This window comes from Opisthocomus hoazin, chromosome Z (assembly GCF_030867145.1).
Source record: "Opisthocomus hoazin isolate bOpiHoa1 chromosome Z, bOpiHoa1.hap1, whole genome shotgun sequence".
Lineage (NCBI taxonomy): Eukaryota > Metazoa > Chordata > Aves > Opisthocomiformes > Opisthocomidae > Opisthocomus > Opisthocomus hoazin.
In genome coordinates this window covers 55,721,723-55,737,067 of record NC_134454.1, presented here as the reverse complement: position 1 = coordinate 55,737,067, position 15,345 = coordinate 55,721,723, and the positions used below count along the sequence as shown (strand labels likewise).

At 46.5% G+C, this 15,345-nt stretch overlaps 1 protein-coding gene across 6 annotated transcripts in view; it reads right to left on the bottom strand.

Annotated features, from left to right (window-relative positions):
* Nucleotides 1–15,345, bottom strand: part of PIP5K1B (phosphatidylinositol-4-phosphate 5-kinase type 1 beta) — a 139,947-nt gene that overhangs the window by 3,020 nt on the left and 121,582 nt on the right. For all 6 annotated transcript variants that reach the window (XM_075411083.1, XM_075411084.1, XM_075411085.1 and 3 more), the window contains one exon: nucleotides 15,194–15,311. In XM_075411083.1, coding sequence (XP_075267198.1) covers nucleotides 15,194–15,311 — 118 coding nt within the window. The remainder of the gene's footprint in view (nucleotides 1–15,193; nucleotides 15,312–15,345) is intronic.

Sequence of the window (15,345 nt, the reverse complement as noted above, 5' to 3'; positions counted from 1 at the left end):
CAGCCTTCATTAAACAGGATTCTACTTGGAGAAAAGCCCACTTGATTGGTTCCAGTATGCGCACATAACATTTTAAGGATTATTCTACTCTCGGGGGAAATAAAGGATGTCTGTAAGTGAGGAGGCCTGAATTCCCTTCTCATAGTCCCAGAATTAATGTTCAATATACCATGTTTCTCCATCAGTATCTTTTGAGGAAATGGTGAAGCAGAGAAACCGATGCCCCCAGAAAGCAAGCAAGGTGTCAAAATTTGAGGTATGCAGCACAGGTGACTGTACACTTTTTAGCTTGTTTTTGCATGCATCCTGCCTGGGAACTGCTTTAATTTCAGCTGCACTTGTTATTAGTCCACAACAGCACCCTGAAGAAAACTACAACATGTTTAGAATTAAATGAAATTATTATGAAAGACTGAGAAGCAAAATATTTCTGAATGAAAATCCAACAGCTCATCAAGGAGTTATCATGGAAGTACAAACCCCTAGCCAAAGTGGTATCTGGCTAGGATGGTTCATTTGACTAGGGACAAGTGGGAATTTTCGTCTCTGAAAGCAGACTTTATTCTAGAGGAGAGAGCTTAGGGTACTAAACTGAAAATAGCTGAACGGGTGAAAATATTTGTAAGAGAAAGTAGCTGTGAAGATGAAGAGTTAGACAGTAACCTGGCAGTCGGAAGGGTTTGAATATGAACTAGGAAATGCTCAGAGAGACACGCTTTAATACAGAACTGTGGGACTAAGAACAGAAGCAAAGAGGAAGAGCACTGAAGAGTAAGAAGAGGCAGACAGCTTTGACAGTTTCTAAACAGGCATTTTATAGACCAGTATTTGTAAATCTGCTTATCTATGCATCTACAGCAGATTTGAAATACAAAATTAATCTCCAGTGATATTTTAAGACTTCAAAATCCTATAATAAAATTGGCATTTGGACACAAACCACAACATAAGAAATTCTAAATGTGATAATACCATTTAAGCAATTCAGCTGACACAAATTATAGCTACACTAACCAGACTCTAAATATGCTAGGCTTGCTCACCACTACAGTTCTTCCACTCTTTTATTTTACTGAAGCCTTTATCAATCCTTTGCAATCATATCTTCAGTGGTAGTGACTTCTAACTTGTATTCAAATTTTGTGAGCCCTTCCTTCAACAACAGGAGAGGGAATGCTGTATTTCCATGTAACAATTTCTGTAGTACCTAAGAATCTTCCATGATAGTTACATATACAGAAGTATTCTTCAAGCAAAATAGTTCATTAATGCAATCCTATAGGCAATGACATTTATTTCTTTATTTAAATCCTGTATTTACCATCAGGTGACTTCAGATATACACCATCACAACAGAGCAAACTTCGACATTTGTCGCTGTGCTATTTACATACATGTTCCATTGCAAGTGTAAAGGAAGTGAAGCCTACTTGCAGTGAAATAATTAAAGTAGTTCTTAAGCCCTACTGCTCTGGACTAAGATCTTCAGGGTTGGTTGCACTTGCTGATCTCTCTTAAGAAACTTTTGCAGGATTGGGCTTATATTTCCTACTAATCAAATTCCATAGAACACGGTAGACTTCTGTGTTCAGCAGTGTTTGCTGACACTGAATGCTTTTCTGCTTATGTATCAGCTGACATTACCTGAACTGACAACAATAAATAGGGCTCCAAGGGAGTTTTAAAAAAGAGACTAAGTTTATTTCCAGAGGAAGAAGGAAATGCTGTTTTATTCTGTTGTCTTGTGGATTTCTACTTTAAAGGGCTAAATAGAAGAGTGTTACCTTCTCTGCTACTGGCTTACGTACAGGACACCTTCTGTTTATCTCATAGGGCATCTTTTGCTTCTAAGTATCTTGATTTATCATTGTCTTACATATTCATAACAGCAAGAACTCTTTAATGTTTTAATTCTCTGCAGAGAAACATTTCAAATTTCCAACTATTTTATATATCTGCTTCTATGTTTCTGCAATCTTCAAGTAAAAATTAAAATTATTTTCATAGAATATTCAGGATTTGTTTTCCACTGTATGGTACTAGAATATTTGGAAATAATTTAGATTGGCTTATACTTACTGCTCAATGTAGATCATGGCTAGTCGTATTTTATTCATGAAAGCTAGATTTCTTAAGTTATTATCTGGGTTAAAAGATTTAAGAGAAAATAAATCAATGGAATTTTAAAGTAAACTTGGATTTGAGGATGTTCCTAACAGTGCTGCTTAGAGTGGCAGGTGCACAAAATGCTGGTCTGCTGAACCTGGTCTTTGTTCAGAACTGAGGAACTCTGGGCTCAGACCTGCAAACTCAAGATGTTTCTGTACCTGCGTCCTGGAACAAAAATTCTTGCTGTTACCAGGTAAATTCTCCATTTTGACACCAGCTGCACAGTGTGAGTCTGCATGGTGTTCCCTTAATGTAACACATCAAAACCAATGCTCTTACCTGCAAGAGGTAATTTTTTTGTTGTTTGTTTTTTTCTTTTACACAATCTCTGCTCCATCCCACCTTAATCAACTGTCTGAATTTGTACATGCTGTTCAGCAAAATGCCATTTTTAATCTGCTTTTTATAGTTAGTTAAAACAATGTTGTTTTACTACCATGTCTCTTTTTTTCATTCTTGGGATCAAAAATTCATAGCTCTTAACTTACTAGAGGACTAAAATTTGTCCAAGAAGTTTAGCATTTCAAAGCAGGAGGCAAAGACGTCAAAGGTTTAGTGGAGCAACTGAAATTAAGCAAGTTCACTTATTTTTCATTATAGTATCTAGCGGGTAAGAAGACAGCATCTTGCCTTGCAGTAGAAGTGCAGACAAGGATTATTAACCATGGGATTAAAGGAAAATCTGGGAATGCCATTTAAAGCTACATTTTCTCCTCGTGATTTTAAAACGTCACAGTGTCTCTTGTAACGTTCTCAATTGAGGCTTAAATCAGCTAAAGCAAACACCAATGATTTGCATTGGTTTTGAGACATACATTAGAAATGACTGACCTGTTTCCTAGTGTTCTGGAAAACATGCATCCTTCCCTTCTAGCCTGCATTTAATCATCCTCCTATAACAATAAATCTGCCTTCTGCCTCAGCAGCAGTGAATGAAACTGATAACACACAGTTGTGATGCTTCGGTATCAGACTTTCCCAACCAGAGGCTAACTGTTGTTTCAGGGTCTGCTGAAGGATATTGGGGGGCATTAGGAAGTAAAATGTTAGTGCACAAAAGAGTGTCTAACTCCTCTTTCTTCCACTTCAGCGTACACACAGCTTACTTCCACAGCAGTCTCAAAATAGTTAAGGAGGCATCAATACAGTGTGTGGGACAGGACCAAGAAGGCAGGGGTAAGTAATTTCTCAAGGTGACTTTTCCACTTAAGAAGCAACACGTGCTTAGCCACAGTATCAAATTTCCTTGAAGCTGTCAGCCGTTGCATACCTAGACACTTGAAGTATGTGACACTATCTTGTCTTGATTATTGAATTTTGAGTCTGAATTTTTCAGAGTGCAGAGAAAGGGTGCTGCTAGGACAAAAAAGCATCTATGATTCTCTCTATTTAAGACCTATTTATTCTTCCAGACCTTTGCTCAGGGGAAGAAACACTAGGTGTTCGTATAACATCCAAGAGTTGGGTTTTATTTATTTTTCTGTTTGTATTGATCAGTGGAATACATATATACTTACTGCACTCTCCAAGACAGAATAGTCAATTAATGATTTACAAGCCGAAAACTAGCTGGAGAGATCACCATCACACCTGAAACTCATAAGGACAGCTTTACAGCAGGTATTACCTATGCCTGTCAGTAGATGTTCAGAGCATTCCACCATCCCCCCTCTAGACTTCAAACTTTAAAAAAAGCGCTTCACAGTGCTGAGCAGTGTTAGTGATAAAGAAGATTCTTATATTATAAACCAAAATCAAAAGCTATCAACAGGTGGTTTCTCTGTGTCCTGGGTTCGGCTAAACCATGACACTCTGTTAAGTGGGGCCACGAGAACCACAGAACAGCCCGCGTTGCAAGGGACTTCGAGAGATCATCTGGTCCAACCTTTTGTGGGAAAGTGACCCTAGATGAGGTTATCTAGCACCTTGTCCCATCGCATCTTGCAAACCACCAGTGATAGGGACTCCACCACGTCCCTGAGGAGGTTGTTCCAGTGATTGATTGCTCTCACTGTAAAAATAAGTTCTTTCTTGTATCAAGATGAAACCTCTCCTGATGCAACTTGCACCCACTGCCCCTTGCAAAGAGAGAGCCTCCATCCTCTTTGTAGTCACCCTTTAAGTACTGGAAAACTGTGATAAGTTCCCTCCTGAACCTTCTCTTCTACAGGCTGAAAAGACGTAACTCCTTCGGTCTTTCTTCATATGCAGGTTCTCCAGCTCTTTGATCATCTTTGTGGCCCTCCTTTGGACCCTCTCCAGTCTGTCCATGTCTTTTTTTGAATTGTTGGGCCCAGAACTGCACACAATATGTGTGGCCTGACAAGCGCTGAGCAGAGTGGGATGATCACATCTCCACGTCTGCTAGTAATGCCCTTGCAGATGCAGCTCAGGATCCAATTTGCCTTGGTTGCTGCAGCGGCATGCTGCTGACTCACGTTCAGCTACTTGGCCACTGTCCTGGGTTTGGCCAGGACAGGGTTAATTTTCACCGCACTCCAGGAAGGGGCACAGCCGGGGGGTGGGGGCTGACCCCACCTGGCCAAACAGAGCAGGGTATTCCATATCATGTGACGTCACACTGGGTTCCGGTGGGGGGGGGCAGCGCGGCGGGAACTCTCTCGTGGCTCGGGAGCGTGCGGCGCCAGTGCGGTCCGAGAGAGCGGGTCTGTTTTTGTCGTGTTTTCTCCTTACCTGTATCGTTGTTGTTCCTGTTTCCCCTCTGTTTGCTGTTCTGTTAAACTGCCCTTATCCCGACCCACCAGTTTCTGCCTCTTTCTTTCCATTCTCCTCCGCACGCCGGCAGGGGGAGGGGCGGCCACGTGGCGCTTTTGTTGCCGGCGGCAGCCGAAACCAAAACATTAAAATTGGCGCCCAAGCGTGGAGCGGGGATAACGGCAGGGCTGAGCAGCGGGTGTTAAAACTGCTTTCTTACATTTTCTTAAATTTTGTTATACGCATTTTTCTGTGTTAAACAGTCGCCGGTAAAAATGTTTCTGTCTTTGATCACATGGTTGTGGTTTTTGAATCCGTATTTGCTGTACTTGTTCCCTCTGGTGATGTTCATTACCTCGGGCAAAAGGATCAGGATTATGATTTTACTGTACTGTACGATGTCGACTTATGACATGATAACATCACTGTGTATGAAATTAGGCTTGTATTTGCATGCGGCACTGCAGTCATTTCCGTACCTCGGGTCCTATGTCTTAGAATTTGTGAATAATCAAACCCAGTCTGTGGGGAAAACCGAAGGGGATACCTCCCCCCACTCTTTCTCCCCCCCTCTTTTCCTCAGGCTGGTCCTAACGGCTTTTGAGAATTTCGAGTACCCGTGGGATGCTCAGGCCAGCACTCTCCTATTGTTCTGCCTCCTGAATGGGTTTTGGGTCTTGTTTAGGGTTAAGCAAGTAGTTAAGAACATCGTGCAGAGACCTGCCCCGGGGCTGGATAGCTGTGAGTGGCTGGGTGTGTGGGACAGCATGGGCAGGTGTCTAGGGCAGTGGGCACTCCTGGTGTTTTTAAACTCACCCCTGAACAAGTGCAGGATCCGGACAAAGTAGTAAAATATCTGCAAAAAGGGTGCTGCCACCCTGGGAACTCCAGAGAGACACAAATCACCACAACGTGCTGGGGTCTGGCCCACGCCTACCGAGCCCTGTTCAACACGGTTCAGTGCCCTAAAGGGGAAGGGGGGAGGAACGAAGCGGCAGGCGCTGCAACTGGCGCTGCACCCCCAGCCGGCCCTGCAGCCCCTCCAGCCCAGCAGGCAGTCACAGCCCCCCCGTCCGGCACCGCCGCTGCCACAGCTGCAGGGTCTGCCTCGGTTTCCCCGGCAGGCACAGCAGCAGCTCCAGCCCCAGCTCCAGCTGCAGACATCGCGGCTGAACCCAATGACCAACCTGTGCCGGTAGCAGTCACCCCCGTAAAACTAAAGAAAGACGCAAAGAGAGCAGATCGCTCCGGGAGGGAGGACGATGAGCCAGGGTCATCGCGGGAGATAGAGACAGAGATCATCACCCGGTGCCTGTCCCTGAGCGAGCTGCAAGACATGCGGAAAGACTTCAGACACCACCCAGGCGAGCACACTGCCACCTGGCTGCTGCAGTGCTGGGATAACGGGGCCAACAGCTTGGAATTAGAGGGCAAGGAAGCCAAGCAGCTGGGATCCCTGGCCAGGGATGGGGGCATTGACAAGGCCATTGGGAAAAAGGAACAAATCCTCAGCCTCTGGAGGAGACTTCTGTCAGGCGTGAGGGAGAGGTACCCCTTCAGTGACGATTTTGTATGCTACCCTGGCAAGTGGACCAATATGGAAAGGGGTATTCAGTACCTGAGGGAATTAGCTGTGTGGGAGCTGGTTTACTGTGACACAGACGATGAGCAGGTACCCACAGACCCAGATGAACTCCAGTGCTCACAATCCATGTGGAGGAAGTTTGTGCGGAGCGCACCATCCTCACATGCCAACTCACTGGCAATAATACGCGGGAAAGTTAAAGAGGCACCAACAGTGGATGAGGTGGCTGTCTGACTCCGGCAATATGAGGAAAGTCTCTCTTCCTCCCTTGTCTCAGCTGTGGAGAAACTGGCCCAGGAGGTCCAACAAATGAAAGAGAGTAGGTCCTACTCCCCACCTGTACGGGCCAGTGTCTCAGCTATTAGGGGCAAGCGTTTCCCTGCTCAGGAGAGGGAATACAGAGGCTACACACCACAGGGCACCCTGTGGTTCTACCTGCATGACCACGGAGAGGACATGAGGAAGTGGGATGGAAAACCCACCTCAAGTCTAGAGGCACGAGTACGTGAGTTGCGAGGTAAAACAATCACGAAAGGGGATTCTCTTAGGAAAAATGCCGCTCCAGTTTCCAGCAGCCAGCTCTCCAGACCAGGTAGACAGTTTGACCTTGATTTCGATCCTCTGGAGGGGACCTCCAAGTCATTTTTACAGCAGGTGAGCAGCAAATTCTCTGACCAGGATTAGAGGGGCCCTGCCTCCAGCCAGGTGGAGGAAAGGGATAACCAGGTTTATTGGACGGTGTGGATTCGGTGGCCTGGCATGTCAGATCCACAAGAGTGTAAAGCTCTAGTGGACACTGGTGCACAGTGTACTTTAATGCCATCAGAGTTCAAAGGGTCAGAGTCCATTTGCATTTCGGGAGTGACAGGGGGGTCCCAAGAGCTGAGTGTATTGGAGGCTGAAGTGAGCCTCACTGGGCAGGACTGGCAGAAGCACCCGATTGTAACTGGCCCCGAGGCTCCGTGCATCCTTGGTATAGACTATCTCAGGAGAGGGTATTTCAAGGACCCAAGGGGGTATCGGTGGGCTTTTGGCATAGCTGCTGTGGAGACAGAAGAAATTAAACAGCTGTCCATTTTGCCTGGTCTCTCGGAGGATCCTTCCGTTGTGGGGTTGCTGAGGGTTGAAGAACAACGGGTGCCAATCGCGACCACAACGGTGCACCGGCGACAGTATCGTACCAACCGAGACTCCCTTCTCCCCATTCATCAGCTGATCCGTCAACTGGAGAGTCAAGGATGGATCAGCAAAACTCGCTCACCCTTTAATAGTCCCATATGGCCAGAGAGAAAATCTACTGGAGAGTGGAGACTGACAACAGACTACCGTGGCCTGAATGAAGTCACACCACCACTGAGTGCTGCCGTGCCAGACATGCTAGAACTTCAGTATCAGCTGGAGTCAAAGGCAGCCAAGTGGTATGCTACAATTGACATCGCTAATGCATTCTTCTCCATCCCTTTGGCAGCAGAGTGCAGGCCACAGTTTGCTTTCACCTGGAGGGGCGTCCAGTACACCTGGAATCGACTGCCCCAGGGGTGGAAACACAGTCCCACCATTTGCCATGGACTAATCCAGACTGCACTGGAAAAGGGTGAAGCTCCAGAACATCTGCAGTACATCGACGACATCATTACATGGGGCGACACAGCGGAGGAGGTTTTTGAGAAAGGGGAGAAAATAGTTCAGATCCTTCTGAAAGCCGGTTTCACCATTAAGCGAAGTAAAGTCAAGGGACCTGGGCAAGAGATCCAGTTTTGGGGAATAAAATGGCAGGATGGGTGCCGTCAAATCCCAATGGATGTCATCAACAAAACAGCAGCTATGTCTCCACCAACCAGCAAAATGGAAGCATAGGCCTTCCTGGGTGTTGTGGGTTTTTGGAGGATGCACATCCCAAATTACAGCCAGATCGTGAGTCCTCTGTACCACGTGACCCGGACAAAGAATGATTTTGAATGGGGCCCTGAGCAACGACAGGCATTTGAACAGATTAAACGGGAGATAGTTCATGCCATAGCCCTTGGTCCAGTCCGGTCAGGGCAAGATATTAAAAACGTGCTCTACACCGCAGCCGGGGAGAATGGCCCAACCTGGAGTCTGTGGCAGAAAGCACCAGGGGAGACTCGAGGTCGACCCCTGGGGTTTTGGAGCTGGGGATACAAAGGATCCGAGGCCCGCTATACTCCCACTGAAAAAGAGATTCTGGCAGCATATGAAGGCGTTCGAGCTGCTTCAGAAGTGGTCGGCACTGAAGCACAGCTCCTCCTAGCACCACGATTGCCGGTCCTGGGCTGGATGTTCAAAGAGAGGGTCCCCTCTACGCATCATGCCACCGATACTACGTGGAGTAAGTGGGTCGCGCTGATCACCCAGCGCGCCCGAATGGGAAACCCCAGTCGCCCAGGATTTCTGGAGGTAATCATGGACTGGCCAGAAGGCAAAGATTTTGGAGCATCGCCAGAGGAGGAGGTGACACGTGCTGAAGAGGCCCCACTGTATAACCAGCTGCCAGAAGATAAGAAACAGTATGCCCTGTTCACGGATGGGTCCTGTCGCATTGTGGGGAAGCAGCGGAGGTGGAAGGCTGCTGTATGGAGCCCTACACGACAAGTCGCGGAAACTGCCGAAGGAGAAGGTGAGTCCAGCCAGTTTGCAGAGGTGAAAGCCATCCAGCTGGCTTGGGACATTGCCAGTCGAGAGAAGTGGCCAGTGCTCTATCTTTACACTGACTCTTGGATGGTGGCCAATGCCTTGTGGGGGTGGCTGCAGCAATGGAAGAAGAACAGCTGGCAGCGCAGAGGCAAACCTATCTGGGCTGCCCCATTGTGGCAAGATATTGCTGCCCGGCTGGAGCAGTTGGTTGTAAAAGTCCATCACGTGGACGCCCACGTCCCTAAGAGTCGGGCCACTGAAGAACATCAAAACAACCACCAGGTAGATCAGGCTGCTAAGATTGAAGTGGTTCAGGTGGATCTGGACTGGCAACATAAGGGTGAACTGTTTATAGCTCGGTGGGCCCATGATACCTCGGGCCACCAAGGAAGAGACGCGACATACCGATGGGCTCGTGACCGAGGGGTGGACTTGACCATGGATACCATCGCACAGGTTATCCATGAATGTGAGACATGCACTGCAATCAAGCAAGCCAAGCGGGTAAAGCCTCAGTGGTATGGAGGACGATGGCTAAAATATAAATATGGGGAGGCTTGGCAGACTGACTACATCACACTGCCACAAACCCGCCAAGGCAAGCGCTATGTGCTCACAATGGTGGAGGCCACCACCAGATGGCTGGAAACTTACCCTGTGCCCCATGCCACCGCCCGGAATACCATCCTGCGCCTGGAAAAACAAGTCCTGTGGCGACATGGCACTCCCGAAAGAATCGAGTCGGACAACGGGACTCACTTTCGCAACAGCCTCATAGACACCTGGGCCAAAGAACACAGTATCGAGTGGGTGTATCACATCCCCTACCATGCACCAGCCTCTGGAAAGATTGAACGTTACAATGGGCTGCTAAAAACCACTTTGAGAGCAATGGGGAATGGGACTTTCAAAAATTGGGATACCCATTTAGCAAAGGCCACCTGGTTGGTGAACACCAGAGGGTCCACCAACCGGGCTGGTCCTGCCCAGTCAAAACCTCAGCGCCCCGTAGAAGGGGATAAAGTCCCTGTAGTGCACATGTGGAACATGTTAGGGGAGACAGTTTGGGTTAGTCCTGCCTCGGGCAAAGGCAAGCCCGTCCGCGGGATTGCTTTTGCTCAAGGACCTGGGTGTACCTGGTGGGTAATGAGGAAGGATGGGGAAGTCCGATGTGTACCTCATGGGGATTTAATTTTGGGCGAGAGTAGTCCATAAATAAATTGTACAAAGTTAATTGTTAAATAACCCTGTCACTGTCTGTTATCACTGTTATAATTGTTATATTTTGTACCAGTAGTAGCGTAGTAAGAATTCTCCAGATTAAAGAAGGATGGACTTTTTCGATGAAAACCTAGCAGAGCACAGCGATGATGGAACTGGACCTGGTTTTCAACAACTGGCATCCAACATCTTCATCAAGATCAACCTCTCCTGCAGACTGTGGGCACGGGCCGCACCAGATACATCAGCCGTGAGCTCCGGATGCAGCAAGTGACCGCCCATCACCACACATCACCTCCTCTGCCACGGAAGACCATTACGACAGATGGAGCCTGAAGTCATGGATTAAATGAACTCAACGGACACTTTAGAGTGATGATCCATAGACTAAGGGAATGATATCTGGAGACAGGAGAAGTGGTGGTGATCAACTGGACAATGGGGGACCTGGACATGACGTAGATGGTATGGAATAAGGGGTGGATAATGTCCTGGGTTTGGCCAGGACAGGGTTAATTTTCACCGCACTCCAGGAAGGGGCACAGCCGGGGGGTGGGGGCTGACCCCACCTGGCCAAACAGAGCCCGGTATTCCATACCATGTGCCGTCACGCTGGGTTCCGGTGGGGGGGGCGGCGCGGCGGGAACTCTCTCGCGGCTCAGGAGCGTGCGGCGCCGGTGCAGTCCGAGAGAGCGGGTCTGTTTTTCTCATGTTTTCTCCTTATCTGTATCATCGTTGTTCCTGTTTCCCTCTGTTTGCTGTTCTGTTAAACTGCCCTTATCCCGACCCACCAGTTTATGCCTCTTTCTTTCCATTCTCCTCCGCACACCGGCAGGGGGAGGGGCGGCCGCGTGGTGCTTTTGTTGCCGGTGGCAGCCGAAACCAAAACAGCCCCCAAGACCCCTGGGTCCCTCTTAGCAAGGCTGCTCTCCAGCCACACAGATCATAGCCTGTGCTGGGCTCTTTGGTTACATTGTCCCAGGTGGAGGACTTTGCACTTCTCTTTGCTAAACTTCATACAGTTCGCGCTAGCCCACTCTGCCAGCCTGTCCAGGTCTCTGTAAGATGGCTCTCCCTTCTGACGTGTCCACCTCAGCACCCAGCTTGGTGTCATCAGCAGTTTAGGTGAGGTGGCTTTCAGTCCCATTGTCCAGACCGTTTATGAAGATACTGAACAACTTGGGGCTCAGTATTGATCCCTGGGGGACAACATTTGTGACAGGCTGCCAGCCAGAGTAACAACCATTCATCACTACCTTCTGAGTGCAGCCTGTGAGACAATTTCCTACCCATTTCGCAGACCACCCATCCAGTCTGTAGCCTGGCAGTTTGTCCAGGAAAGGGCTGTAGAAAACAGTGTTGAATGCTTTTCTGAAGTCCAGCTGAACAACATCCTCTGCTCTCTTCATGTCAACAGAAGATGTTATTTTGCTGTAGAAGGTGATCGGGTTAGCCTAGCATGATTTGCCTGTGGTAAATCTGTCCTGGACTTTCCCAGTCACCTGCTTCATTTGGTGTGTAATAGTTTCTAGGAGTCATTCCACCACTTTCCCAGGGACTGAAGTAAGGCTGATGGACCTGTAGTTTCTTGAGTCCTCTTTTGGGCTATTCTCCTAGATGGGTATGAGATTTTCCCTCTTCCAGTCATCAGGGATGACCCCGATTGCCACAGCTTTTCAAAGATAATAGACAGTGGCCTTGCAACCACGTCAGCCACTTCTGTTAACACCCTGGGGTAGATTCCCCCTGGGCCCATCAATTTATGTGGGTGGAGCCCTTGCAGAGGGCCACTATACTGGGTAGTGTGGGTCAACACATGCAATGTTGTAGCTACTTGATCGCATGATCTGGGGTCCAGCTACACCAGTAGAGACAGAGGCAAAGAAGGTACGGAGAACCTCTGCCTTGTCAGCATTCTTTGTAACTCATTTCCCCACCCTGTTTAAGTAACAGGCCTATGTCTTCCCTGTGCTCTTGCCTAATTGCTCGTATATCTGAAGAACCCTTTTTCTTCTTGACATCTCTTGCCAATTTCAGTTCTAGCTGAGGCTTAACCTTCTTGTCTGCATCTCTGCATGCCCTAAGCAAGGTTCTTGTAGTCCTCAGCAGGTATTTGGACACCTTTCCATAGCTTGTATGCTTCTTTTTTGCTTTTAAGAACATCCAAAAGCTCATTGTTAAGCCAGGGTGGTCTCTTGTTCAGCCTTCCTTTCCCTTTGTAGATGATGGACTGTTCTTGTGCTTCCAGCAGGCTGTTCTTTAAAAACTCCCAGCACTCACAAGCTCCTTTGCCCTCCATACATGCTTCCCATGGAATCTCTTGCATTTGGGCTCTGAGCATATTGAAACTGGCTCTTCTAAAATCCAGGGCCTTTGTCCTACTACTGGTCCTCAGTGTGCTCACCGGGATCTTAAACTCCACAATGTTGTGATTGCTGTATCCAAGGCTATCACTGGTAGTCATGTTGTCAAGTGCACCTTCTCCGTTTGTGAGCAGTAAATCTAGCAAAGCACTGTTCCTAGTCGGCATGTCCAGCATCTGTAGCAGGAAGCAGCCCCCATGCATTCCAGAAATCTCATGGACAACTTGTGCACTGCTGTGTTGTTCTCCCAACAAATCTCTGGATAACTGAGGACACCCATGAGGACCAGGTTCCGTTGGCCCAGGACTTTCTTGAGCAACCAAAGTAAGGTTCTGTCAGCCTTGTCATGCTGGTTGGAAGGTCAGTAACAAATACGTAACATAAGATCCTCTTAAGTGATGAACCATCTAATCTTGATCCACAGGCATTTGACAGAACTTCTGTCATCTCCATAGCTTACTTCTATACACTCAAATTTCCCTTTTTTTATGAAGTGTAACTCCACCTCCTCTTCCTCCCTTCCTATCTTTCTAAAATAGTTTGTAGCCATCCACTGTTGTCTTCCAGTCATGTGAGTCTTCCCAACAGGTTTCTATGATTCCCATTACATCATAACTCTCATACTGGGCATGGAGCGCCAGTTCCTCCTCTTTGCTGCCTAGACTATGCGCATTGGTATACATGCACTTGAGGTGGCTGACTTGAGGTTCTTGGCTTTGTAAAGGGTTGGGGAGCATTCCTCACTACTCTAGTAGGTGTGCTCATCCACCCTATTGTTTATGAATATGTAGGTGTCACAGCTCTGGATCCCACCCACCAAGTTTTTTAGTTTAAAGCACAATTCACTAAGTCAGCCAATCTGCTAGCAAGGTTAGGGTGCATGTGATTACTCATTTGTCTGTTTCCCACAACATTTTAGGATCTGTGAGTCCCTCCAATTCATATCAGCATCATAGCAGCAACAACGTCAATTGACACAAGTCCTACAGGAACAGGCTGATATAACTGACTACTTGAAGTCACAGTTAACTAAATTCTACATCTAACTGGCCACTGATACTTGTGACTGTCTTGTTTCAGTGGAGGCAGGATAGACAACAACTCCCCTCTAAGTGTGCTGGACTATTAAAATAGTAGCTTTTAGGTGGGTGCTGTATATACTCATTGCTGGCTAAAAAGAAGAAAATAAAAAATCAGTGGTACAGACTACAGTGAAACCACATGTGGATCAGACACAAACATGTGACAACATGTTTCATGTTGATATAAGAAAAAGTTTTTCAGGACAAATCATCAATCCCTGGAATAACCTCTGTAGGGATGTGGTAGGGTCCCCCATCACTGGAGGTTTTCAAGATGTGATGGGACAGGGTACTAGATAATCTCATCTAGGCTCCCCTTCCCATGGAAGGTTGGACCAGATGATCTCTTGAGGTCCCTTCCAACCTGGGCTGTTCTGTGATTCTATAATATTCTGGATCTCAGACAAAAGTCAAGAAACTCTAGAGATAAGAAAAATAAAGACTGTAGTGAACTTTATCTAAAAAGGGAACAAACATGCCTGTGTGAAACACTTATTAAATACCTAATGAACAGACTTTCCTTTTTGACCCTTCCTCTCTAGTACAATTCTTGCCACAAAAGTCATAGACATTTATTTATGAAAATAGAGGGAAAATATTATTAGTGTAATATCAGAACTGTTTAATTTGTACTTTAGGAAAACAAAACCTTCAGAAAAAAGGCGAAGCTTAACATACCTCCCTCCTATATCAATACTGAGATTTTCAAAATGGCCTAAAAGGGTTAGCTGCACAAAACACTCATTTGGAACTGGAGTTGGGTGCTTACTGCTTTTATGTCTGTTGAATGTGAAGTGTAGATACGAAGATAATTTTTAAAACACAAGTGCTACGAAGACAACCAAAGATGTAGACTTGAGCTTATCTTTCAGCAGTCAGCTAAACTGCTCACTAGGAACCAAAACAGCAAAGAAAAGACACATTTTTAATCATATTCCAGCCACCAAAACTGGACAACCCTTCAGAGCAGAAAGTGGAGCCGCTAATGTACGTCATATTGAGCTCTACTACACTGGCTTCACAATCACTGATGTAAACAAAGAACTTTCCTCTCTGAGAAAACTTAATTTCTGTGTTGTGGAATATTCAGCATGAAGAGGAAAGTTTTTTCTTTCTTCCCTCCCCCCTGCCCCCGGAAAACAAATAATAGGAAAAAAACACCTAGGATTAGACAAAAACTGAAAAGCATTTTTGGCATACTTCGTTATTAACCCAATAGTTAATAGCCACATAGATTCTGGAAGGATTTGCTTTGGCAAGGTACTTAAGCAGATGTCTCATATAAAAAATACCTCAATGAACCTCTGGATCTTGAAGTTAAGCATGTATTTTAGTCACTTACTGAGCCCAAGTGAAAGGAATTACAGCGGAAAAAGCTCATCAGAAACACTTTAATAACTTACTAAGTAGACATCCAAAACTGAAGCATTATCATTTTCCATTTCCAGTGTACTCTGTTCTGAAGTCAAATAAATGGCATTGTCTTCTAAAGTGAATGTTGAACTCGAAGGCAACCCTTTACTGCAAAGAGAAGGGAGACGACAGTCAACCAAAA